The 26685-nt window shown below is 51.1% G+C and overlaps 1 protein-coding gene and 1 non-coding gene across 3 annotated transcripts in view; both read left to right on the forward strand.

Moving 5' to 3' along the window:
• The window catches only part of AP1B1 (adaptor related protein complex 1 subunit beta 1), a 40099-nt gene extending 13803 nt beyond the window's left edge, over window positions 1–26296 (forward strand). Inside the window, exons 4-22 of one of the 2 annotated variants that reach the window (XM_053279982.1) lie at window positions 1057–1192; window positions 2330–2575; window positions 2732–2922; window positions 5130–5351; window positions 6239–6359; window positions 7131–7226; window positions 8318–8433; window positions 8947–9112; window positions 10073–10171; window positions 10389–10648; window positions 12345–12546; window positions 13615–13635; window positions 16614–16754; window positions 18090–18235; window positions 19917–20046; window positions 20823–20907; window positions 21368–21454; window positions 22986–23140; window positions 25787–26296. In XM_053279982.1, coding sequence (XP_053135957.1) covers window positions 1057–1192; window positions 2330–2575; window positions 2732–2922; window positions 5130–5351; window positions 6239–6359; window positions 7131–7226; window positions 8318–8433; window positions 8947–9112; window positions 10073–10171; window positions 10389–10648; window positions 12345–12546; window positions 13615–13635; window positions 16614–16754; window positions 18090–18235; window positions 19917–20046; window positions 20823–20907; window positions 21368–21454; window positions 22986–23140; window positions 25787–25861 — 2695 coding nt within the window. In that variant the 3' untranslated portion in view covers window positions 25862–26296. The remainder of the gene's footprint in view (window positions 1–1056; window positions 1193–2329; window positions 2576–2731; window positions 2923–5129; window positions 5352–6238; window positions 6360–7130; window positions 7227–8317; window positions 8434–8946; window positions 9113–10072; window positions 10172–10388; window positions 10649–12344; window positions 12547–13614; window positions 13636–16613; window positions 16755–18089; window positions 18236–19916; window positions 20047–20822; window positions 20908–21367; window positions 21455–22985; window positions 23141–25786) is intronic. The other variant, XM_053279981.1, reaches the window with a different exon arrangement.
• On the forward strand, window positions 18294–18397 carry LOC128338277 (small nucleolar RNA SNORD125). The gene has a single exon (XR_008312564.1). It is a non-coding gene; the product is annotated as a small nucleolar RNA SNORD125 (small nucleolar RNA).
• Window positions 26297–26685: the final 389 nt, after the last annotated feature.

Consider the following 26685-nt stretch of genomic DNA (forward strand, 5'->3'; position numbering starts at 1 on the left):
AATTATTGTTGTGTTCAGTTCAGTTCAGTTCAGTTCAGAATAATGAACTGAACTGAACTGAAATGATTGCTGTGTGTGAAATGATAAACCGCCCAGACACTTGTATATGAGGTGCTATAGAGATGTGCCCCATAAATAATTTCTCAGGCTGTGCTGCTCAGAAAGCAGCAGGGTTGCGGGGTTCCTCACTTAAGTAGTGGGGAGAAGAGGCCTGCCCCACTGGGCTGCGGGGGAGACGTGGGCAGTGTGACCCCTTGGGGCAGGGAAGGGCGGGGGGGGCAAGGCCCTCGGTGGCAAGGCCCCCTGTTGCTTGAAGCGACTGCTTCGTCCTCCCTCGGGGCAGGACTGTACCACTTCAGGCCGCGTTATTAATACTGACATCGATGGAAAGCTAGAAGTCGGTGAGAAGGGTTTCCCTCTCGCCTAGCTGGCTTGGCCTGCTCCATGCAGGGATTTCTTTGTTAGGCATTCAGTCGTGTGATCTCCCAGTGTGTGAAGCTGCTTTATACTGAGCCCGGCCGTTGGTTCGCCTGGCTTGGCCTTGTCCGCGCTGACTGGCAGCAGCTTCTCCCGTGTTCCGGACAAGGGTTTCTCCTTGGCAGGGGTTGAACCTGGGACCTCCTGCCTGGACATCTAGTCGGGCAGCCCACAGTGGCCCACCAGATGCCTCTGAGAAGCCCACAGGCAAGAGGTGAGAGGGCCTGCCCTCTCTCCAGCTGCTGTTCCCCTGCAACTGGGATTGAGACGCATCTTGCCGCTGAGGCCGGAGGCGGCCTGTAGCCATCCAGACCAGTAGCCATTGTTAGCCTTGTCCTCCATGAATTTGTCTAAGCCCCACTTAAAGCGATCCAAGCGGGTGGCCCTCACCACATCCCGTGGCAGAGAGTTCCACAGATCATTGTTGCACTGTGTCCGCCCTAAATTCCCTGGCAGTCGGTTTCATGGGGTGACCCCTGTTCTGGTGTTGTGGGAGAGAGACAAAGCATGGGCTCTGCCCCAAGGCGACGGCTCCATCCCCCAAATCTGTCAGCATCCCAGTTTTCTTCTGCCTTTCAGTGCGCTCTTCCCAGACGTTGTGAACTGCATGCAGACTGACAACCTGGAGCTGAAAAAGCTGGTCTACCTGTACCTGATGAACTATGCCAAGAGCCAGCCAGACATGGCCATCATGGCTGTCAACACCTTTGTCAAGGCGAGTTCAGGAGGGCCCTCGTTCCTTTCACCTGTGGCCCCGTGCGCCGGGGCCTTGGCAGCATCAGCGCCGAAGTCGAAAGGCGGTTGCTCCAACGGCAGGTGATCCTCGTTGATGCAAGAGGACCCAGGTCCGGTTTCTCAGCTCCTCTAGCTGGGAAATGGAACGAGGAGAAGACCTCAGAGCAGTGGGGACCAGATGTTTGTTTTTTATCAAATGTGTTTGCTGCCCCAAACGTCTGCCTCTGGGCGGCTTACAGCAACACAGAACAAGTTAAAACACACCAGTAAAAACCTTAATTTAAAACCACAAAGCTTGGGTTGTTAGACTACAACTCCTATCATCCCCAGCAACTGTAGTCCAACCGCTGGAAGATGTTCAGGCTGGCCAGCACGGCTGTGGGTCACTGCAAGCCAGGGCTGCACTGTTTTCAGCCCCCCAGCTGTGTTTGGACTACAGTCCCCATCATACCCAGCCCTAGTGATCAGGTATGATGGGTGGTGTAGTCCAGCATCTGCAGCAGGGCAAAGTTGGGCAGCCCGGCTTTAAACAAAACGTTTAAAACGAGGAGGTGAGGCCCATCACTGATTATACTTACAGGGAAGTTGAAAGGATTAAATGGATGTAATAGACATTTTTATGAATATGCTTGAAAAGGGGAACTAAAAGAGCGGTTTAAATTGTTAGGATTTCAGCTTCAAACCTTTGTTTTGTTAAATAATTACCATACATAGTAAATTTGAATCTGGGGAAGATCTTCTGCTTCTCTTGGGGCACAACGTCGTTTTTGAATTATTGAACTGATTGAGTGTTAAAAATCTGAGGACAGTAGTAGTTAAACTAAGCTGCTTATATTCAGGACTTCTGCTTATTAAAAAAACAAAACAAAATTAAGATTTCACCCAGCATATTCCGGTGTAAAAAAATAGTGCATCCAGCTAATTTTAAGTAGCAAGATTGTTGATGCAAAATTGGGTGTCTGTAGGTAATTGCCAAGTATGACTTTATTTTGCACAAACAAATCCACAAACAAACTCATCGAAATATATGAGTATCGATAGATAGTATCTCGAGCACTGCCTGCAGTCTTGGAGAGTCTGACTGACCCCTTGGCCTGGCTTCTCTCCTCTCCCCTAGGATTGCGAGGATCCGAACCCTCTCATCCGGGCCCTTGCTGTGCGCACCATGGGTTGCATCCGGGTGGACAAGATCACCGAGTATCTGTGTGAGCCGCTGCGGAAGTGTCTGAAGGACGAGGACCCTTACGTGCGCAAGACGGCTGCTGTCTGCGTGGCGAAGCTTCACGACATCAACGCCCAACTGGTGGAAGATCAAGGCTTCCTGGATACCTTGAAGGACCTCATCTCCGACTCCAACCCGATGGTGGGTGGACCGCTTTTGCCGGTTGTCCCCGTCCAGGCTGCAAGCAGGCAGCCGGAATGATAAAGGCCTTAAGCTGCTGCTGCATTGGTGGTGTCGGGTTTTTGAATTTCGCTCTCCTGCTCGCTCTCTCTCTCTCTCTCTCTCGCCCCCTGCCAGGTGGTAGCCAACGCTGTTGCTGCTCTCTCGGAGATCGCGGAGTCCCACCCCAGTAGCAACCTGCTGGACTTGAACCCGCAGTCAATCAACAAACTGCTGACGGCTCTGAACGAATGCACCGAGTGGGGCCAGATCTTCATCCTTGACTGCCTGGCCAACTACATGCCCAAGGATGACCGTGAGGCTCAGAGGTGAGAGTCACGGGGCCGGTAGCTCCCTGGCTTGGGCTGTCCTTGAGAGGTGCTTTGCAGGGCACGCCTTGGTGGGATTCCTCTTCTCCGCTTGCATAACCTGTTCTCGGTGCTCTTTCTTTAGGGAAGGCCTGCTCAACTTCGACCCCGCCCCCCCTTTTGGACTACAACTCCCATAATCCCCAGGCACCGTGGCCAATAGCCAGGGATTATGGGAGTTGCAGGCCAACATCTGCAGGAGGGCCGAAGTTGAGCAGCCCTGCTCTAGGGAGACAGATTGAACAATCGGGCTGTAGCAGAAATCGTTGAATCCAAAAATGGGGCAGTTAAAACAATATTAAAAAATTGCAGGAAACTTGGGGGGGGGAATCCCAATGCAAAGATTGACTCGGAATAATTCCAATATTGGCTTGCTCTGATGGCAGGAACGAAAAAGCTGTATGAAAAAGATACAGTGGTCCCTCGACTTACGTAAATAATCCATTCCGAACGCACGTTCGGAGGTCGAAATTTTCGTAAGTCGAGGAGCGCACCACGGAAGTCTCAAAGCACTCGTAATTCGAGGAAGTCACATCTAAACATTCGTAGGTCGAGTAAGCAACTACTTCCGGTCTTTTTGTCGCTCGTAACTCGAAAACAACGTAAGTTGAGTAGTTCGTAGGTCGAGGGATTACTGTACTTATTTCTTGTATCTTGGGGCCTGATGTCCTTACGTAGAGCCCCAAAGACCTCCCTGGGTGAACCCCAAGCAATGGCCAGATAAATACATTGTGTAAACCATTGTCGAAGTTGTGAATATGAATTAATACTTACAGACCGCTTTTTAACAAAGGTTCCCAAAGTGGTTTACATAGCTGCGAATCAATAAATCAAGCAGGCTCCCTCTCCCCAAAAGGCTCACAATCTTTTTGTGAACCCCGTAGAGCTTTTGGAGCTGGGTGCTATATACATTAAATTAATAATAATAATAATAATAATAGACACACCAGCAACAGCCCCTGGAGGGATAAGAACATAAGAACAGCCTGCTGCTGGATCAAGGAGGCCCATCTCATCCAGCATCCTGTTTCCCACAGTGGTCCACCAGATGCCTCTAGGAAGCCCCACAGGCAAGAGGTCTGTGCATGCCCTCTCTCCTGCTGTTGCTCCCCTGCAACTGGGATTGAGAGGCATCGTGCCTCTGAGGCAGGAGGTGGCCCACAGCCACCAGACTAGTAGCCACTGATAGACTTGTCCTCCATGAATCTGTCTCAGCCCCTTTTAGGGCCGTCCAAGCTGGTGGCCATCACCACATCCCATGGCAAAGAATTCCATAGATTAATGATGCGCTGTGTGAAAAAGTACTTCCTCTTGTCAGTCCTAGATTTCCTGACCTTCAGTTTCATGGGGTGACCCCTGGTTCTAGTGTTGTGTGTGAGAGAGAGCAAAATTTCTCTCTCTCCATCCTTGCTGCTCCATGCATAATTTTATACACCTCAATCACGTCTCCCCTTAGTCGCCTCTTTTCAAGGTCAAGAGCCCCAGATGCTGTAGCCCGGCCTCACAAGGAAGGTGTGCTGTGCTGCGGACAGATAAGGCCAGTTGCTCTCCCCGTGCTCAATGAAAGAATCGCCACTTTGAAAAGGCGCCTCTTTGCTCAGTGAGCAGGGGTTAGCAAGGCACAACCAACAAAACAAAAATGGATCACTTGGCCGGACCCGCCAGGACGCAGTAGACTACAACTCCCATCATCCCTATTGGCCACTGGCCCATGGGAGTGATGGGAGTTGTAGTCCAACAGCCTTGGAGGCCCAGAGATGGTCTGCCCTGCTCTGCTGTTGTGAGAGGAGAGGAGAGCTGGTCTTGTGGTAGCCAGCATGACTTGTCCCCTTAGCTAAGCAGGGTCTGCCCTGGTTGCATATGAAAGGGAGACTCAAAGTATGAGCACTAGAAGATCTTCCCCTCAGGGGATGGAGCCACTCTGGGAAGAGCAGAAGGTTCCCAGTTCCCTCCCTGGCAGCATCTCCAAGAGAGGGCTGAGAGAGAGATTCCTGTCTGCAACCTGGGAGAAGCCGCTGCCAGTCTGTGAAGACAATGCTGAGCTAGGTGGACCAAGGGTCTGACTCAGTAGATGGCCGCTTCCTATGTAAGAGCTGGTGGGTCTTCCCCTCCCCGCCCCGCTGCTGGCCTTCTGCAGGTCACATTGCTTCCCCTCTCTTCCTCCCTAGCATCTGCGAGCGGGTGACGCCCCGGCTGTCCCACGCCAACTCCGCCGTGGTCCTCTCCGCCGTGAAAGTGCTGATGAAGTTCATGGAGCTGCTCTCCAAGGACCTGGACTACTACGGCACCTTGCTGAAGAAGCTGGCCCCACCGCTGGTCACTCTGCTCTCGGCCGAGCCGGAGCTGCAATACGTGGCCCTGCGGAACATCAACCTCATCGTCCAGAAAAGGTGAGGGTCCCTCCTTTTGGCGGGCAGCGGGTCTGCCCCTTCCTTTTCCAGGTCAAGAACCTTCGGTCTGCAACACTTAGCGCATGAATTGATGGTTAGCCTTGGTAGTTAGCTGTGCACGCGCTCTCTCTTTCTCTCTTTCTCTCTCTCTCTCTTTCTCTCTCTTGCTCTCTCTCTCTTGCTCTCTCTCTCTTGCTCTCTCTCTCTCTTTCTCTTTCTCTTTCTCTCTCGCTCTCTCTCTTTCTTTCTCTCTTTCCTGGTCTTATTTCATCTTAACTTCCCTTCCTGCCGTCTTTGTGGGCATCTGATTTAACAACAACAAATATTTATATACCGCTTTTCAACAAAAGTCTCCGCAGCAGTTTACACAGAGAAATAATAAACAAATAAGATGGCTCCCTGTCCCCAGAGGGCTCACAGTCTAAGAAGAAAGCTAAGATAGACACCAGCAACTACAGTGGTCCCTCTACTTACGAAATTAATCCGTTCCGAATGCACATTTGTAAGTCGAAAAGTTCATAAGTCGAAAAGCGGTTTCCCATAGGAATGCATTGGGAATGGATTAATGCGTTCCGGAGCCTAGAAAAAAGACCCAGACCCCCAGTAAGGCTTGCAAACTGCACAGGAACATTTCTTTTCAAGAATAAACAGGCAGGCAAGTCAAGGAAACCGCATGTAAAATTCGTAAGTCGAGGAAACCCCATCTAAAAATTTGTAAGTCGAAAAAACCGCATCTAAAACCGGATCTAAAACTGCCGTTTGTAACTCGAAAAATACTTATGTCGAGTAGTTCGTAAGTCGAGGGACCACTGTATAGCTGGAATTACTGTGCTGAGGGTGGGTTTGACTTAAAAACCTTTTCTCTCTTCCTTCCACCCCGACTCCAGGCCTGAGATCCTGAAGCATGAGATGAAAGTCTTCTTCGTGAAGTACAACGACCCCATCTACGTCAAGCTGGAGAAACTGGATATCATGATCCGCCTGGCTTCTCAAGCCAACATCGCGCAGGTAAACCTGCCGGAGCCAAATTGGTCTCTCCAATGCCTGGGATTCCCCAAAGAAATTCTGATGCAAATACTTGGAGATTCGAGGGTGTTGCATATGCCTGGGGGTTCGGAGTTATGTCTTTGGACGCTGCTGGACTACGACTCCCATCAGCCCCTGCCACAGCGACGAATTGCCATGGTAGTGGGGGAATGATGAGCATTGTGGTCCCAACCACCATCTAGGCACCCAAGTTTGAGAACCCCTGGCTGCAGGCTATTTATTTTTAACCACTGGGTTAAAGCCACCTGAGAGAGGTAATCCCAGCGGCAGCTTGAGAAGGGAAGGGTCTGAAAACGAAGTCCAGTGAGGAACAGCAGGAGGAGGGGGGGTATTTTTTTAACCTGTAGAAGAGAAGATTAAGAGGGATGCAATCGCCGTCTTCGAAGCGAACCCGTTCTCTGTTGCCCTTGAGGACCGGACTACAACCAATGGGTTGAAATTGCAAGGAAGCAGGTTTAGGATAGACATTAAGAAGAATTTCCTAGCTGTTGGACAGTGGAACAGTCTGCCTCATGTATTCTTGGGCTCTTGCTTCACTGGAGGTTTTCTTCCAGAGGCTGGGCAGGCATCTGTCAGGGATGGTGCGGCAGTCTTGCACTGGGGCACTAGAAGACCTTGGAGGGCCTTCCAATTCGTTTTTTCCAAGTCCTTTTTGATCCTAGCCAGAGCACTAGATGCCAGCTACATCCACATGGACAGAGACCCATCGACTTTCCCCTCCTCCTGTAACAGGTGCTGGCTGAGCTGAAGGAATACGCCACGGAAGTGGACGTGGACTTTGTGAGGAAAGCTGTCCGGGCCATCGGCCGCTGTGCCATCAAGGTGGAGGTGAGTCTTGGTGAAATGGGGAGGTGGCTTTACTGACGCAGGCCAGTTGGTCCTGAGCAGCATTTCCCCCACCAGTGTGAGAGAGCTATTGAGTTCTCGTCCAAACCGGTTCGACACCAAGCCAGTGCTCGAACCACAGTTCGTGCACACCCCTAGCGGAAAGACCCTTGCCTGAGAGTTGCCAATTGTACCATCTCGGGGGATGAATTCTTGTACCGATTTTTGGAAACATCTACCCCGCCCCCCCCCCCCGACCGAGATGGAAAACGGGAGACCTCACTTACAGCTATCTCTGTATTATCTCCCCTTCTTTATCCCTAACACTAAACAATTAGGTTAAAATTGCCATCCTTTTTGCACAGAGCAAAGGGGTTAGGGTGACCATGAACCACCCTTCATGCTCTCTCCCTGGAGTGATCTTTGGAGGACCTTCCCGCCAATTTTCCTTTCCATCTCTCCGACGACATTTATAAAGTTGTATGGCAGTTTTTGTGTGTTTTTTCAAACTCCTTAAAAGCTTTTAAAACGCCCTCCCCAATGGGGCCGCTGCAGGCAATCAAGCAAGAGAACAGACCGGAGGCTGAAAATCTTGCAATGCTATCACCTCTGCCCAGATATTGGACTTCAACTCCCATCATCCCCCTGACTGGTACCCTCTGAGTACCAGTTGCAGGAGAGAGGGCATGCCCTCAACTCCTGCCTGTGGCTTCCAGCGGCATCTGGTGGGCCACCATGCGAAACAGGATGCTGGACTAGATGGGCCTGATCCAGCCTGATCCAGCAGGGCTGTTCTTATGTTCTTATGTTGACACAGTGGATTTGGCCATTGGAGCAAGGGGTGATGGGAGTTGTAGTCTGACACCCGGGCCCCTAAGCTTGAGCACCCCTGCTTGAAGCCACAATGAGATTTTCATGTCTGGCTGGCTGCTTTAGTTAGCCAGGAAATTCCTGCCTTTCCTCTTGGCCAAATCCTGCCCTGTCTGCCAGAGAGAGGCTGGCTGTTTTTCCGTTCCGCTCTTCTGTGGGCACCTGCAGTTCCCTCCAGCTTCCGGGCTGACCTCTTGTCCCTCTCTCCTTCCCTTTCTGCCCAGCAATCTGCGGAACGCTGTGTGAGCACCCTGCTGGACCTGATCCAGACCAAGGTCAACTATGTGGTGCAGGAAGCCATTGTCGTCATCAAGGACATCTTCCGCAAGTACCCCAACAAGTAGGGAGACTTCTCTTTCCGGCGGCCGCCTGCCTCTTAAGACAATGGGGCTAATATGGCTTTCTCAAGTCCCCAGTATGGATGCTGCCTTGCCTGCTAGTGGCCTGTTCACTTGGCCTCAGCTCTCCTCTGTTGGGATAATACTGGCCCACCTTGCAGGGTGGTTGTTAGGAAGAGAACTGAGATGGGGGGAGATTATCCATCTAAGAGAAATCAGTAACCAAATATGTCAAGGTGGAATAATTTCACCCTGCTTTCTCGTGTGTGTGTGTGTGTGTGTGTGTGTGTGTGTTTTGAGTCTTAGGACTGATATGGTTCTGTAATGTTATGAATTTCAGGATATGTGTACATTTTGTCTTAATTTTTTAAATATTAAGCACGTTGTGGTTGGGGATGATGGGAGTTGTAGTTGACCAACAGCTGGAGTGTCACAGCTGCCTCCCCTGTTCTGGGGTCACAGGTCGCCTGCTGCCGCGCCCGAGTTCATCTCTCTTTCCGCTTCCTCTTCTGCAGGTACGAGAGCGTGATTGCCACCCTGTGTGAGAACCTGGACTCCCTCGATGAGCCCGAGGCGCGGGCTGCCATGATCTGGATCGTGGGGGAATACGCCGAGCGCATCGACAACGCGGACGAGCTGCTGGAGAGCTTCCTGGAGGGGTTCCACGATGAGAGCACCCAGGTGCGGGCGGAGGCGGCGGGGAAGATGGCCTCGGTGCATGCAGGCCACCAGCAGCTGCGCTCTCTTGTCCAAGACACGCACCCCAAGGATCTCTTGCAGTCACCACATGGCACTTCCCACAAATGGTGCTGGACCGAAACACCCTCGTATGTTACGGGAGGAGAGCTGGTCTTGTGGTAACGTAGGAAGCTGCCATATACTGAGTCAGACCCTTGGTCCATCTAGCTCAGTTATATCTCCCCAGACTGGCAGCGGCTTCTCCAAGGCTGCAGGCAGGAGTCTCTCTCCCAGCCCTATCTCATTGGAGATGCTGCCAGGGAGGGAACTGGGAATCCTCAGCTCTTCCCAGAGCGGCTCCATCCCCTGAGGGGGAATCTCTTCCAGTGCTCACACTTCTAGTCTCCCATTCATATGCAACCAGGGAGGACCCTGCTTAGCTAAGAGGACAAGTCATGCTGGCTACCGCAAGACCGGCACTCCTCTCCTAGCAAGCAAGACTTGTCCCCTATGCGAAGCAGTGCCTGCCCTGGTTTGCGTTTGGATGTGAGGCCGCACGTGTGACCACTGTAAGATGTTCCCCTTAGGAGATGGGGCTTCACTGAGAAGAATATTTGCATGTTTGCGTGCAGAAGTTCCAAGTCCTCTCCCCGGCAGCATCTCCAAGATAGAGCTGAGACTCCTGCCTGCAACCTTGGAGAAGCCGCTGCCAGTCTGGGTAGTCTATTGGGATGTCTGTTAGTGTCTGGGATGCATATTGTGTCCAAAACTGGAGGGGGGGGGTATACGAGCCATCTTCTCTTTCCCACAAGCCCCCTGCCTGCCATCAAGAGGGGCGTTCTGCTGGCGTTTCCTGCTTCAGTGCCTTCCTCTTGAGTCTGGGTCCTCTCTTCGCCGAAGGCTCCTGTGCTGAGGAACGGCCTCTTCAGCTCAGACCTTCTTGTCTTGGTCTTCCTGGTGCAGGTGCAGCTGCAGTTGCTGACGGCCATCGTGAAGCTCTTCCTCAAGAAGCCCACCGAGACACAGGAGCTCGTGCAGCAGGTCCTCAGCCTGGCGACACAGGTAGGGGAGAACTGGGGGCCCCTTTCCCCTTCTTGGGTACCCCTCCTCTAAAAACCAAACCAAGCTTATTCGTTGCAATTTTTGTCTCCTTGTGCTGGCCACCCCTTGGAGTGGCTCAGGGTGGTGGTCATAATGGGACGCCTACTTATCCGCTGACAACCCCGATCTAAATCCCCGTATCGGTGTCTCTCCTCCTCGCCCGCCCTCCAAAACATAGGATTCAGATAACCCCGACCTGCGGGACCGGGGCTATATCTACTGGCGCCTGCTCTCCACCGATCCGGTGGCGGCCAAGGAAGTGGTGCTGGCCGAGAAGCCGCTCATCTCCGAGGAGACAGACTTGATCGAGCCCACCCTGCTGGACGAGCTGATCTGCTACATCGGCACGCTGGCCTCTGTCTACCACAAGCCCCCCAGTGCATTCGTGGAGGGGAGCAGAGGCATCGTTCACAAGAGCCTCCCTCCGCGGACGGGCTCGTGAGTATTCCAGGGGGGCAGGGTGCTACTCACCGCGGGGACCAAAGGCTAAAGACCCAGGTGCCTTTGGGCCTGTTAGCGCCCTGGGGTTTCATGCCCCAAGTGACTGTGGCTAAGAGATGAAAGGAGGATCTCTTGCAACCCTCCCAGGTAGGGTGGAGGTTGGATTGTCACTTGATGGGAGAAATCTTAGTCAGTTAACTCAGGGATGCTCAAGCAGGTAGTCATCAAGATAGAGGACCCATCATGTATGGGAGATTATGGGAGTTCTGGTCCTACAACATCTCGACCTGTGTTCGAGCACCCTGGATGAACAGATTAGAACTGGTCTGAGAGAGATGAATAAACCTTTAAATAAATAAATCTATTGATTATTTCTTTAAGTTTTATTTAATAAAATAAAGATCAGTGTGTTAATAAAATTAGGGTAGAATAAGGTGAAACAGAAGTATTCGGTTTAACGAGTCACACAGTGTATAGCAATATCCTCCAAGAATATAGCATGAATAGATTTGGCATCCAGCCTGACGTTTTGAGATGTGAGCCGTGGGTCGTCGTCAGCCAGGAACCAGCAGATTTTCTTCTTAGTACTTCCATCACTAATTGCATGCAGCATTTGACCTAGAAATTTCTCTTGGATCCCGATAAAGGGGGCAGGTCTCCAAGTCGTGTTCTATATCTTCAACCTCAAGAGAGACAAAACTGTAATTTTTTTGGAACCTGCCTTTGATTCCCATCTAAAATACATCAGGCATTATATAAATATGCTCAAAAAACACAGCAGAAGGCACGATCAGGAAACCAAGTTGTATGAATGCAATGCTTAAGGGAGCCAAGGAGAGGCCTTGAGGATGAAGAGCATGGTCATGATTATCCATAAAGGAAAAAGTACCAATAAGAGAGTTTTGTTGTGATTTAATCTGCGTTTATTTGATGTCTTGATGCTGTGTTGTGAGCCATCTAGAGAACAATTTTTGTTATGGGGCAGCTAACAATGTTTATTATTATTTATTTTATTGTGTTTGTAGACTCAGTTAATTCCACATCCTGACTGCTAGCTAGCCCATAGAGCTGGTCCCTTAGCTTTCTTCTAGAGCAAATTGTAACACAGCATAATCTGGGGACCCACACTGGAGCTAAGCAATGCAGCCCTCGTGAAGAAGGAAACCTAAAATTTAAGGATGGATGATGCACTCTCTTGTCAGTTGCATGCTGTGGCAGGCATTCTCAAAATCAAGATCCCCCGATGTTGTTGGACTACAACTCCTATCATCCCCATCCCGAAGGCTGGGGATGATGGGAGATGTAGTCCAACAACATCTGGAGACCCAGAGGTGGGGACCTCTGCCTTATGAGTTGTGAGAGTGAACCTCCAGTGGTAGATAAAATAGGTAACGTGGACCAGGGCTTAGGTATAGGTATATTGCACAAATTTGGACAGGCCTCGATTAGCCAAGACAGAAATTTGCCGTTGCCAAGACCCTGCTCTTCCTTTGCAGAACAGACCTACACGTGTTGGGGGGGTGGGGAGAGGGGGGATTTTGGCTTCTTCTTGAACTTTTTTTTCATGACTTTAGATCTTGAAATCATTTTCTGCATGTGATGGGAGAGAGAACCTTTTTTCTCTGAGGTTTGGAACACCCTCAGCAGCTAAAAATGCTTTGTTTTATTCCCCCCCCCAAACCAAACCCCACAGAAGTGAAAGTGCCGAGAGTCCGGATGTTGCTCCCGTGGGGGCCCCCCCTTCCGAGCAGCCGGCCGTCATCCCGACGCAGGGTGACCTCCTGGGGGACCTGTTGAACCTCGACCTGGGGCCCCCCGTGAGCGGCCCTCCCGTTGCCACGTCATCGGTGCAGATGGGGGCTGTGGACCTCCTTGGCGGTGGCTTGGACAGCCTGGTAAGTGCTAGCCCTCCGTGGCTCCCCAAGGGCAGACGGTGGGGCATCTCAGCCTTGCGCCCCCCTGCCCCCCCCAATGGGCTGCAACTCCAGTCTCATCTGACCCAACCCTCTTTTTCGCTTCTCGGGCTTCGGAGACTTCAGCGCATCTTCCAGAGCCATCCCACACCACAGTCACTAGAAACCTGCCTTTATAAAATAAAACATTAATTTTTGTGAAGCTGGTGTCTGTGCACCCCCTGCAGAAACGTAGCATCGACACAGCCCTGATATTACAGGCCTTCCTCACAGGGTTGTTGCAAAGACCAACATGTCTAGACTGGAGGCGGCTTTCCAGCTGCTGCTGGGCTACAGCTCCCATCATCCCCAGCTGCACTCAAGTGTGTCAAGGGATGATGGGAATTGTAGTCCAAGAGCCTCAGGTTGGTCACCCCAGTATATAACAATGCTAGGAACTTGTATATAATGACTGTTGGTGTTTATGGTCTGTTGCTGATGCTTTTGGTTCTCTGTGTGTGTTTATGCTTTTTTGTGTAGATGGTGTTTAAATAGGGCACACTCCTGTTTGTTCGTTCTGGGATAAATTAAACAAACTTACACGGCAGCTAACTCTTTACAAACTTATCTCTTCTCTCCCCCATTCCCTGCCACTGCCACCTCCTTTATAGGCCACAAATGATGGAGTGGCCGGTGGATAGAACACGCTGTCTTAAGGTCCAGTTCGGTTTTAACACACTTTCCTGAGGACTAGCAACACTTGTGTTACTCCAGTCTCCGTTGCGAGACGGACAGATGTAAAAATTCAGGAGCTGCTGGAATTGCTTAGAACTGGGCTCCCCTTCTGCAGTTTGGGGTTGGGCGTCATCCCCCCCCCACCACCACCACGAGCTGTCTCTACAATTGTGGCACAGGGGCTAGTGTCTCTGTGTTGTAGTCTGTGACTAATTTCTCTCTCTCTCTTATTCCTTTGTGTTTCTCTCTCTCTCTCTGTTCTGCCTCTTTCCTGGCTTGCGTGTCTGTCTGCATGTGGCTGGCTGCCCTCTCCACTGTGCCTGCTTCTGCTTGGAGATGGGGGACGAATCTGAAGGGGTATGCTCCAGTCCTCTTACTCGCTTTCAAGACCGTGCTTCGGCACTGGCAGCTCCCCTCTCCCTTGTCTTTTTTGTTCTAGCACACTTGGGGATGTGTGGGTTGCTCTTGAGTCCTCTCTCGTCCTCCCAGCTGTGAGAAGCTCTTCCTCTCCCTCTCGTAAACTGGGGCCAACCGACTCGGGACAACCACTTCGCAACACACATGAATTAATCTGTGGAACTCTCTGCTACAAGATATGGGGGGCAGGTAGCAGCCATTGGCTTGGCTGGATAACCAAGGCTGGTTGGACAGATTCATGGAGGGATTTGCAGAACGGCTATTTGGAACAAGGGCACTGGACCGCTAATTAAACTTGCAATTTTACTTGCTATAACTGTCAGTCGGCCCCCTGCTGATCTGCTGCAAACAGCACAGATCTGCTAGATCAGTGTTTCTCAAACTTTTTGGAGTCAAGGACCGCTAAATTCTTCGTGCAGAGTTTCAAGGACCGCTACATTCTTCATGCGCAGTTTCCCGGACCAGCAGTTAGTAAAGGGGTTTCAAGTCTGTCTATCTATCTCTCTATCAGACTTCTATACTGCCCCAAACATGCATCTCTGGGCAGTTTAGAATGAAAATAATATAAGCATTAAAATAATTAAATTTGGAATCTTTTGCAAACATGGAATATTAGGGGTTCTTAACCGTGGGTCTCTCAGTTAAACTCCCATAACTCCCAACAACAATGGCATTTGGCCATTATGGCTGGGGATTATGGGAGTAGAAGTCCACCAATGTCTGGGTACCCAAGGTTGAGAACCCCTGAATCTAAAAGCCTGGGTGAACAAATTTGTCTCCAGTATGTCTTCAGTATGTGCGGGGTGGGGGTGGAGGTGCTTCTGATTACTCAGTGGAGAGGGTATGTTGGGCCATTAGAAAAATTCAAAAGCTACATGGGGCCAATGAAAACAACATACAAGCAAGCCCCACTGATGCAAGAGGGAAACAGCGTTCCCTCTCAAGGTGCCTTGACCATAACAGGCAGCTGGGTTTCAATCAACCAACCTTTGGCTGCAAATAATGAGCATGCAAGAACCAGCAGCCCTTCAAGTGGCGCCCACTGCCATACTTTTTCCTCCATGCCCCTGCACCGCATACAGTTTGAAGCTGTAAAGATAGGGAATAAGATAGCTGTAGGAAGATCTCAGCAGCACATGGAGGCAAGGCACAAGAAGGGTCCCATGCCTCCGTGATACTCTTCCTCTTCCGTGCCATGTGCAAAACTGAGGAAGTGAGTGCCTTGATTTCAGTTTGGGGGGGGGGGGGTTGACTCCCAGTCAGGGACCGGCACTCAAGCCTTCGGGGACCGGCAGCGGTCCAGGGACCGGTGGTTGAGAAACACTGTGCTAGATGACCCTGATCAGCTTCTGCCTGCTAGTGAGCTTGTTTTCTCTTTAATTGACAAAAAAAAACCCCACAAAAAAGCCCAAACAATACCAAGATCGTACAAGATTTGTGGAGGAGATCTGGTCTTGCAGTAGCGAGCATGAATGATCTCTGTTGCCCTCGTTTGCATTTGGATGGGTGACTACATGTGAACACTGTCTGCTGTAAGATAGTCCCCTTTAGGTGTTGGGAACTTAGCTCAGTGGTAATCTGCTTTGCATGCAGAAGGACCCAGATTCATTCCTTGGCAGCATCTCCAAGAAAGCTAGGAAAAACCCCAGCCTGAAACTTTGGAAAGCTGCTGCCAGTCAGAGTAGGCAGTCCTGAGTTAGACGGATCAATGGTCTGACTCTGTCAGGCAGCTTCCTGTGTTGCAGTTTGTATACGTTTGTCAGCCTCTCTGATCCCTGTACCTTACTACTTCATACAGCTAATGGATTCCAGCATATCTGATTGGCTCTGTGAAGTGTGGGTTTGAATCTTGTCATGGCCACACTTGGGCGCACGACATACTTTGGAGTGTAACTTGCCCTCACTGCAATCTTGTTTTAGAGCTAAAGCTTTGCAACGAGATCTCAAAAGATGAGACACGCGTGCACCCCACTGCTTCGTGAATCGGTATCCTGCTTCTCATAAGAGCAGCCCTGCTGGATCAGGCCCGAGGAGGCCCATCTAGTCCAACATCCTGTTTCCTACAGTGGCCCACCAGATCCAACTGGGAAGTTCGCAGGCAAGGGATGCAGGCATGCCTTCTCTGTTGCTGCTCCCCTGCAACTGGAATTCAGAGGCATCCTGCCTCGGAGCCTGGAGGTGGCTTATATCCCTCAGACTAGTAGCCGTTGATAGACCTGTCCTCCATGAATTGGTCTAAGCCCTCTTTTTGCAGTCAAAGGTTACCATTTTAATTGCAAACCGACCAGAGACACAAGTTTTGTGCAGTATAGAAATATTATAAATAAAAAAAATAGTCGTCCAAGCTAGTGGCTGTTGCCACACCCCATGGCAGAGAGTTCCACAGATCTATCGAGGAGCTGTGTGAAAGTCCCTCTTTTTTGTCTGTCCTAAATTTCCTGGCAATCGGCTTCATGAGATGACCCCCCCTGGTTCTAGTGTTGTGAGAGAGGGAGAAAAATTTATCTCTTTCTCTCTGCACTCCATGCATAATTTTGTAGACCTCTATTTCTGTGGGGAAATATCCTCCTGCAGGAAGCAGGTTTTGAAGGCACTTGACTTAAGTTGCCCATTTGCTCTTTGTTTGCAATTGGCTTCAGCCATTGGCTGGAGCATTTGATGTTCCCCACCCCAAGGAGGAACATCGCCACCTTCTCCTTCTCCCTGAGCAGGCCTGCTCAACTTTAGCCCCGCCCCCATCTGTTTTTGGACTACAACTCCCATAATCCCCAGCCACAGTGGCCAATAGCCAGGGCTTACGGGAGTTGTAGGCCAACATCTGCAGGAGGGCCGGAGCTGAGCAGCCCTAGTGATACGTCCCGTTTCTTCTCTGCCGGCCGTATGGCCTTGTCACAACTCGGCGTCTTTCTGTTCTGCAGATGGGAGGCCCCAGTTTCACCGCCCCCAGTGCGGTCATGCCCTCCAACTTGGGGGCACCCCTTGGCGGGGGCCTGGGTGACCTCTTTGACCTGGCTGGCGGCGTGGGGACGTTGTCGGGATCCTACGTCGCTCCCAAGACGGTGAGTCGCGCTGACCTCCAAGGGATCCAGAAGGTGTCACTCCCAGGACAGTCGCTAGAGGACTGCACCCCTTCCATGGCTAAGCCCCACACCTTTTGCGGGAGGGTTCTCTTCTTGCCTTGGCTAGCCTGAGGCTTCTCCAACTTGAGTCCACAGATGTCCGTTGGACTACCACTTCTGTCATCCATTGGGGATGATGGGAGTTGTAGTCCTGAGTGTGAGAATCCCTGGGCTAGGTCTTCAGTTGGCCCAGGGTGGCTGTAGCTTCTCTCTCCCCTCCTTCCCAACTGCAAAATGCACAGTTCTGGGGAAGCCGTGTCTAAAACGAGGGGACAGAACTTTATTACAGTCGTAGACCAATATACAAAGAAATACAAACAATACGTCATGTAAATAAAATAAAATATAAAAAACAGAGAAGAGAGAAATGTATAAACTACTTCTGAAATGTCTTGCTAAAGATCAGATCGAGTTTTGCAGATTACAAAACCAACCCTGGCCACTATATTAATGATTTTTTTCATCGGGGTTAAGTAGTAAAAATAAAACGAGGGATGTAAATGGAACTGGGCGAGAGATGTTCGAAGATGGGGGGGTGACTTTAAGGGCAGGGGAGGGTGCACTTACCCCTCCCTCCCCCACCCCCACCCCGCTGGCGCTCTGTTTGGGGTGGCAGCATACTTCCCTGCCGCCCCATTGCTGCCTCGGTCCCTACGTCAGTGGAAGTACCCGATGCGCAAGGGACCGAGGTGGCAGGGAGGTGCATTGCTGCCCTGACGGTCCCTTTGCAAATGGAGCACCGGGGGGGTGAGCGGAGGGAGGGGTAAGTGCACCCTCCCCCGCCCTTAAAGTCAACCCCCCTCGCCTTCACACTGGCAGAACCGCCGGTCGTTCAAACCGATTCGGAGGCCCATAAAGGGCCTCCGAACCGGTTCTGTGCACATCCCTCCTGAAAACTGCTGGGTACCCTACGAAAGCTGAAATTGTCCTGGCCCTTAGGCTTAACATGACCTTTCTTGGGTTCTGTGAATTCAAACAAATGTAGACCCGTGTCGGGCTTAAGTGGAGCAAAGCTGCCTGCACCTTGCACAGAACTCTGTGTTTGAATGTTCATTTCTACTTCTCTGTATGGAAATAAAGGGAAATCCTACCACCCGGCTTAATCCAAGCCGCCCTGAAAGACAGGGTAGAAATCTGTCCGTGGTTTAGTGGCTTATGCAGAATGGGGTGGTTTGGAATAACCTCCGCATGTCACTAGTCCACAGTAAGAAACTTTCGGACTCTGGTGACATGGCTGTCTGTCGTATTACCTTTGTGATCTTGCGTGATCCTTAGATCTGGCTGCCAGCCGTGAAGGCCAAAGGGCTGGAGATTTCGGGCACCTTCAGCCGCCAGGTGGGTTCCATCTCCATGGACCTGGTGCTGTCGAACAAGGCCCTGCAAGTCATGTCCGACTTCGCCATCCAGTTCAACCGGAACAGGTAACGCTGCCTCTCCACCTGTCCTGCTCCCTGGGAACCCCCCTGTTCAGAGGGACTATCCTCAGCCAGCCTCTTGTGATGACTCTTGTTCTCTTGATAAGCAGCTGCTATGAAGAGCTTATCCGACCCTCTAAGAAGTTGACTGAAGAGGCTGAGCTGCGTAGCACAAAGGTTCTCAGTCTTGTGTCCCTAATGTGGTTCTCTGCCGAGAAGCCGGAGTAATTAAGGGGGCGATGGAGTTATGGCTATGTATTTTCGCTTACTGGCTAAGGTTGTCTTTCCTCCCAGTTGGATTAGCCCCATTGATGTTGGCTGATCATTTTGTTTCAAAATGGAAAAGGTCTATCCAACAGAAATTTATATTATGACGGATTCTCACAGGAAGCTCTTACGATGCTGGGCCCTGTGCAGGCTAAGAGATAATTCAGACAACGGGTAACCAATATGGAAGGCCTATTAGATCAATCTCGCCTTCCAGGAGATGTATTTTTTTTTAGTAATCAGTCTTACATTTTTAAGCCCAGAAAGAGATTTAATTCGGATAATGGTGGTGTCTGTGCCCCACCTCCCACCCAGATGAGGAGCAAAGAGCACGGCTTTACCGTGGGGACGCGAGAGGGCTCTGAATACCCCCTGGGAGCCCTTCGAGCACCACTAAGGGTACTAGTTCCCCTGTTGGGAACCCCCAGGCAAATGAATTTATAAATTTATTTATTTATTTATTTAACATGTGTTTGTATCCCACCCAAAACGCAAGTCTCTGGGTGGTTAAAAAGATGGCGGCGGTGGCAGCATAAGATGTTGTAGTGAAGGGAAGGCTTTGAGGGAGGGCCTTCCTTAATAAGGGGGGAAGCCCTGGAAAACTAAAGCAGAAGGACCCATCCAGAGGATTGGGTGGGAACTACACACTCGACCATCTGCTGGAGAGGAGAAAGCTTTGGTCTGTTAGTTGGCCTGTCCCAGGAGGACCCAGAGGAAGCAGCAGGTTGAGAGGAACAAGTAAGTAGTAAGTTAGCACCAAGTCAGACGTGTGAGGGAAGCTGTTTTCCTTGACTGATTAAGTTGCCAGGTTAAGGGAAACTCCCTCTTACAACCTGAGTTATGAAAAGACTGTTCTTATTGCATATCCTTTTCTTTTAATCTGATGATAAACCCTTGTTGCTGAAGTGTGCAATTCGTTATTTGGGGTCTGCCTTAGTCACATGCCTTTTGGAGGCCTGGGACTGCTCAGCCCTTCTAGGGAGGGTTTTGCCACTTTAACCTCCCACCGCCCCCCCAGGAACCTTAGGTGGAAAGAGAGGTTTGTCCCACATCAGAATCACTGCCTAGAGATGTACATATCAGGCGGTATAGAAATATGATTGATTGATAGATAAATGTGGGTGGGTGACAGCCTACTGTGAATCCCTTACAGACCAGGATTCAACCCCACTGAACTCCCCCCCCCCCCCCGCCCGCCAGTGCCCTCCCCTGTCTCTGGGTAGGACTCATGACAGATGTCCTCTCGTAAAGGCTTTGGGCAAGAACTGGTTTCCATGAGCTTTCCTCTTTGCTGGCTTCCACACCCGGTTGCCCAAGTCGAGAAGCGATCGCTGGTTGCTGGCACCGCCTTCTCCGCTTGCTTTCCAGTACTGGCACCCGGGCGGCGGCTCACCCCTCTCTCTCGGCATTCTCTCCCCAGCTTCGGCCTGGCCCCTGCTGCGCCCCTCCAGGTCCACGCCCCCCTCGCTCCGAACCAGAGTGTGGAGATCTCCCTTCCCCTCAACACGGTTGGCTCGGTCATGAAGATGGACCCCCTCAATAACCTCCAGGTGAGCCCAGGAGGCGCGCATGCATGGCGACTTTGGGGGGAGTTGGGGGGCGGTTGGTGGTGGTGTTGACTAAGGACGGGGGGGGGGCCTCTCGGGAGCAGTGCCTACTCAGGGCTGCAAGTTCGATGCCGAGCACAATTGGAATCCCGCATCCCAAGTACACCTGCATAATTTTGGTTTCACATGTCATGGGAAGAGGCAAGGTGTGGGGACCCGACCCCCCCCACACACACACACCGTATGGGAGCACAGGAAGCTGCCATATATAGAGTCCGGCCCTTGACCCATCCAGCTCAGTATTGTCTACCCAGACTGGCAGCGGCTTCTCCAAGGTTGCAGGCAGGAATCTCTCTCTCAGCCCTATCTTGGAGTTGCTGCCAGGGAAGGAACTTGGAACCTTCTGCATGCAAGCATGAAGATGCTCTTCCCAGAGTGGCCCCATCCCCTCCAGGGAATTTCTTACAGTGCTCAGACATGTAGTAAGTCGTAGTAGTGCTAAGAATTCTTATATACTGCTTCTCAACAAAAGATATAAATAAGATGTCTCCCTGTCCCCAAAGGGCTCACGATCTAAAAAAGAAACAGACCAGCAACAGCCACTGGAGGGGTACTGTGATGGGGGTGGATAGGGCCAGTTGCTCTCCCCTGGCTAAATAGAGAATCTCCACTCTTTTTAAAAGTGTTTCTTGTCTTGGTCAAGTTTTAACCTTCGCTTTCCCTTATCTGCATAGTCTGATCTAAGCAAGAAAAACTCTCTCTCTCTCTTTTGTGTCCAGGTGGCCGTGAAAAACAACATCGACGTGTTTTACTTCAGCACCCTCTATCCTCTGCATATCCTCTTTGTGGAAGATGGGAAAATGGGTAAGTTGGTGATGAGAGTCTGGAAGTGGGGCGGGGGCTGGGAGGGAGCCCTCCAAGGTGTGGGTTGGCAGAGGGGGGTGGATGCTTCCTGATGACCCCATTTGTATTTATGGCTTTCCTTGAGGGACTTGAAAGGGGCTACATGCCAGGGGGTTCCCAACCTTGGGTGCCCAGATGTTCCTGGACTAAGATGGTAGTTGGTAACGGAATCAGAATGGGACATTGTTGCTGATTCCATTACCAATCTGTTAGGCATGTTTCATACACTGCCTTTTAATGCTTAAGTTTTCTGTATAAATATGGTGTTATAGTAGGAGATGTATTCTTGCCAGTGGGTATACATAATGTTAACTTGAGGTTTGTTTGTGGCTGCTGTCATTGAAAACATAACATGCCTGATTCTGTTACTCTTGAATTCCGTTACTCTTTTTCAAGCTGTTTCTCCTTCTCCCTCCCGCAGAGCGGCAAATGTTCCTGGCCACCTGGAAGGACATTCCCAATGAGAATGAAGCACAGTTCCAGATCAAAGACTGTCCTCTCAGTGCAGGTGAGAACCCTCCAGCCCCATGATCCTGGAAGACTTGCCTTCGCCTTCGCCTTCCCCTTCCCCAGAATGCTCAGAGTGGCTTGCTTGTGATTGCTGAGCAGCCCTGCTGGATGAGGCCCAAAGAAGCCCATCTAGTCCAGCATCCTGTTTCACACAGTGGCCCACCAGATGCCCCTGGGGAGCCCACAGGCAAGAGGGGAGGGCAGGCCCCCCTCTCCTAAGCTCAGCGGCAGCTTCCATAATTCCCCCTCAATGCAATGTGACATTCGAGCCAGATTGAGATGGAAGTGGGGAGAAGCCCTGTGGGGTTTGAGCAGACAGCTGCCTCGCTGTTCTCTCTCTCTCGTTAAGATCTCCACTGAAGTCTCCCTCTTCTTGGTTGTCCAATTTTGTGCAACCACAACAACAAATATTTATATACCGCTTTTCAACAAAAGTCTCCAAAGCGCATTACATAGAGAAATAATAAATAAATGAGACGGCTCCCTTTCCCCAAAGGGCTCACAGTCTAAGAAGAAACATAAGACAGACACCAGCAACAGTCACTGGAGGGCTGCTGTGCTGGGGACGGAGAAGGCCAGTTGCTCTCCCCATGCTCAATAAAGAGAATCACCACGTTAAGAGGTGCCTCTTTGCCTAGTTGTCTAATTTTGTGCAGAGAAGTTCAGTGTAAAAAAACCTGTATATGCATTTTATGTAAATATGCACAGTTTTTATTTGCTAGTCTTGAGATGAGGCAAGGAGCCATACAGGTTGATCTGTGACCCTTCTGCGCCACTGAAACTTTCACCAGGCCTAGCCCTCAGCCTTATGTTTTGAGTTTGTAAACCGGCCAGAGATTTGTATATGGGGCTGTGTAGAAATCTCAGTGCGCGGTGGGGATCGTGCACTCTCCTAGGCGCTCTCCTAGGTCGGTAACTCAGCCCGAAGCCGTTGAGAGGGCTTTAAAGGTAATTGCCAGCACTTTGTATTTTGCCTGGAAACCTATTGGTAGGAACAGAGGAAGCTGCCATCTACTTAGTCAGACCATTGGTCTATCTAGCTCAGTATTGTCTTCCCAGACTGGCAGCGGCTTCTCCAAGGTTGCAGGCAGGAATCTCTCTCGGCCCTATCTTGGAGATGCTGCCAGGGAGGGAACTTGGAACCTTCTGCTCTTCCCAGAGCAGCTCCATCCCTTAAGGGGAATATCTTGCAGTGCTCACACATCAAGTCTCCCATTCAAATGCAACCAGGGCAGACCCTGCTTAGCTATGGGGACAAGTCATGCTTGCTACCACAAGACCAGCTCTCCTCTGCCCATGCAATTGCCTTAAAACAGGCATAATATGGTCTCTCTGAGACACATTATGGGAGCTGAAGTCCAACAGCACCAGGAGACCCCAAGTTTTGAGACCCCCTGCTTTAATTGAAAGCTGAATTCCACCCCCAGCCGCATATGCTGACTTCCTGTGACACACACAGAGCTCTGCGGGCGACCCTGACCTGGCGGCATAGCTGTGCTTTTTACCTCGGTCTCTTTCTGGGCCCGCAGATGCCGTTAGCAGCAAGCTTCAAGGCAGCAACATCTTCACCATTGCCAAGAGGAACGTGGAGGGCCAGGACATGCTGTACCAGTCGCTCAAGCTGACCAACGGCATCTGGGTCCTGGCGGAGCTACGGATCCAACCAGGGAGCCCCAACTTTACGGTACGACTCCCCGCTTCGCTTCTGGGTTCCATTTGTGGAGCTTTATACGCTGCTTTTCAGCGAAGAGCAGCTTCCGAATCGGTTTAGAATTAAAAATCCACCCAAAGGTACAGTAGAACCAGGGGGGTGTTGGCACGAGGGTGGCCATCTTTTCTGGTCTCGCCTTCTTTACCTAATAAGACAACACTCAAAAATGTAAAGTACATGCAAATCTTGTTACTTGCGTGGGCTCTGTTTCTTGCCTACTAGCGCGAGTAACAAAACGGCAAATAACGAGGCTTTATGCTTATGAGAATGGAGGAAAACCGCTAAAATACGGCTACAAACCAGCTAAAAACATGAAATTGTTTACTGTACCATGCTCTGTGGGGTCTGCATGTGCCCAGGAATGCCCCCCAAATGGTGAAAAATTGTGGGGGGAATACAGTTTTTGCAAGAAACCAGCCACAAAATGACTTCTATAGAAAAAAATTGTGGCTAGAAGTGACTTCAGTGGTCACTTTCGGCCCTGAAGGAACCGCTGATACAAAGGTTTTTACCCTTTCGTATCCACAGATTATGTGGGTGTCAATTGGATACTCACAGATATGTGGAAACGCAGGTGGCAAGTCGGCGAATAGCGAGGTTTCCCTGTACAGGCAATTGAATGTGATGGCGCATCAGAACTGAGCATTCTGGGAAACAGAGCATGGTGCCTGTCAACTGACCAAACTCCCTGCAGTTCAGAAAGCTTTGTGTTTTAATGTGCCCATTATTTTTAAAAATAGTCAAAAATGTAAATGGATAGCAGCTTCAACATGCCACTATTGAAATAGGTCGCCCCGTATGAGCCCTGAAAAACATGCATGCGTGCAACCCACTAGGAGCTGAGCAGAGGAGACCAGGAGGGATTGAATAACCTTGGTGGCTGCTACCGAGAAACCTACCCTGTGAGAGGTGCATGCAATGGCAAGCAGCCGGCCACCTGGCCTGTGTGTGAAATGCCCCTCTTTTGCCCCTCAATACAGCAGCATGAGGTCTTGGCCCTCGAACCCCTCTCTGTCCCCCCCCTCGTCCTCTCTTCCCCCATTCTGTCACAGGATGAAACTGGTGGTAGTTCCTCACCCCTGCCCCACAAACCTCTCTCATTTTGGTTGTGATACACTTTTTCTGCTTCTGGTGACAATTTAATCTTTTTTTGTGTTTCTATTATTTCCCCCCCTCCCCACACCACGGGCCTGCCCCCCCGATCTTGCAGGATTTGGAGGTTAGCAGAATATCTTGTGCTGCTGCTGCTGCTTCTCCTCTGTATCTTCTGAATCCAGCTGCTTGCACCCCCCTCGCATCTTTCTGAATCACCCCCCCCCCCCCGCCCAGCTTTGCTTCCGATGTTGAGCAGCCCCCTATCCCCAGCCTAACATGCTAACCAGTAACGGGTGGCGACATTTGCCGACGGGCGGTGGGGAGATGAGGCCACAGGAACGAAAGGGAGTCGATCTCTTCGGAGCCTGTTTTTCTCCTCCCGTCACGTCCGGTGTGGCTTAGGACTCAAAACTCCTTGGCCGTCATCGATAGCAAACTTAACGGCATGGAACTTCAAATTAACGAATGTTAACTTCACTTGTCAAATGGTCCTCTGGGCAGCTCACAACACCACAGTCAAAACATCCCCTTAAAACACATAACCCAGAACCGATTACAAGAGAAAATGCGGCACCAAAAAGGCAGTACAAAAGACTCTTAAAACATCTTAAAAATCCATTTTTAAAAGCCAGAGTGGACAGGAAGGTCTTCGCCTGGGGTCTCAAGGAGCAAAGTGGTGACACCAGGAGAGCCTCGCTGGGGAGGCTACTCCATAGATGGGGTGCCATCCCCAAAAAGGCCTTCAGTAGCCACCCGCCTCGGGCACTCAAAGCCGGGCTTCCCAGAGTCATTTATTTTGCTCTTGGAGAATGTGTGGGAGCTGTAACCTGGTGTGTGCTGACTCGGGATTAAACTTGACTGGATTTTGTGGGGCTGACGGCTGTGGCTGTAGATCAAGCTCCGTATCGCAGTAACGTTTCGGCTGCATCGACACGGCAGATCTTAACCGTTTTCTCTTTAACCACCTTTAGCAGTAATGCCCTCTTGGAGGGACCCAGAAGCTCTGGTTTGCTTAGGGAGACCTTGCATTGCCGGGGTTCTCAGGCTTGGACCCCCCCAGCTGAGGATGGGCCACAGTGGCAGGGGGCGATGGGTGCTGTAGTCCAACAACCTCCGGGGGCCTGAAGCTGAGAACTCCTGATGTACTGCACTGAAAACCCCTCTGCAAGATGAGCTACCTGGGCTCCAGCAGGAAAGTCAAGAAGGCTGTGAAAACACGTTTCAGATCTGCAGTGCCGTCCATGTCTGATGGCTAGGTTGGACAAAGGAAGTAGCGCGGGGTGTGGGGGGAGATCTCGTTCTCGGAAACAAAGGCAGCACCGTGTAGCAAGAGGTCTGCTCCAAATGATTTTGGCCGAACTGTCCTTAATTCTCTTTGCATGTCGTCCTCTGTGCTGTGCACTTAATTTCTTCCTCTTCCAATCCATTTGCTCCGGTTATTAACACCGCTGCCTCGTAGCAATCAGGCTGGGAACCGTGGCTGCCGCATTCAGTTCTCTCCTTCTCCTCTTCCCCCCACTGCAGCTGTCCCTGAAATGCCGTGCCCCCGAAGTGGCCCAGCACGTCTTCCAAGCCTACGAAACCATCCTGAAGAACTGACACCCCTCCGGACGCCGCCATACCCCCCCCCATCCCCAATTCCTGAGTCAAAGAAGCGGTGATGATTTTATTGGGACCACCCCCCCTCCCACTCCAAGCATGCCCCCCCCCAAGATATTGCAAGGCCTCCAGAGCAGCAGTGAATCTCATTAAGAACCAGAAACTGGCGGGGGGGGGCTTAAGAGGGGGCCCAGGGTTCGTTCTGGAGCTTCAGGGGGACAGGGAGGTGTCTGGAACGAGCCCCCGGAGGGGATGGGAGAGCCCCGCTGAGGTTGCCCCATTCTTGGGGGCCCTGTACCTTGGGGTTTTTTGGCCCTTGTTCATGTGCAGAAGCTGACGGGCCGCTCGAAGGGAAGCCCCACTCGCCTCTTGGCATCATCTTGCTGTCTTGCTATCTTCCCAACCAAATAAACAATCGATGCTCCAAGACCTGAAGCAAGAGTGTGGGTTTCTTGGTTTCGTGCCTCAGTTTCTCTCTTTGAATAGCCAAAGATGTCGCTTTCGGGGTGGAGAGCCGATCTTGTGGCAGCAAGCATGAATTGTCCCCTTTGCTAAGAAGAGTCCACCTTCGTTAGCATTTGAATGGGAGGCTATAGACAAGCTCTCTGTGGCAGTGAAAGAGCATCTGCTTGCAGAAGGCTCCAAGTTCCCTCCCTGGCAGCATCTCCAGATAGGGCTGAGAGAGAGGGACTCCTGCCTGGCAAACTTGGAGAAGCTGCTGCCAGTCTGGGTAGACAATGCTGAGCTAGACGGACCAAGGGTCTGACTCAGTTTATGGCAGCTTCCACGGTTTGTGTGTCCAGTATGCTAAGCAGGGTTTGCCT

The sequence above is a fragment of the Hemicordylus capensis genome, chromosome 15, assembly GCF_027244095.1.
Source record: "Hemicordylus capensis ecotype Gifberg chromosome 15, rHemCap1.1.pri, whole genome shotgun sequence".
Lineage (NCBI taxonomy): Eukaryota > Metazoa > Chordata > Lepidosauria > Squamata > Cordylidae > Hemicordylus > Hemicordylus capensis.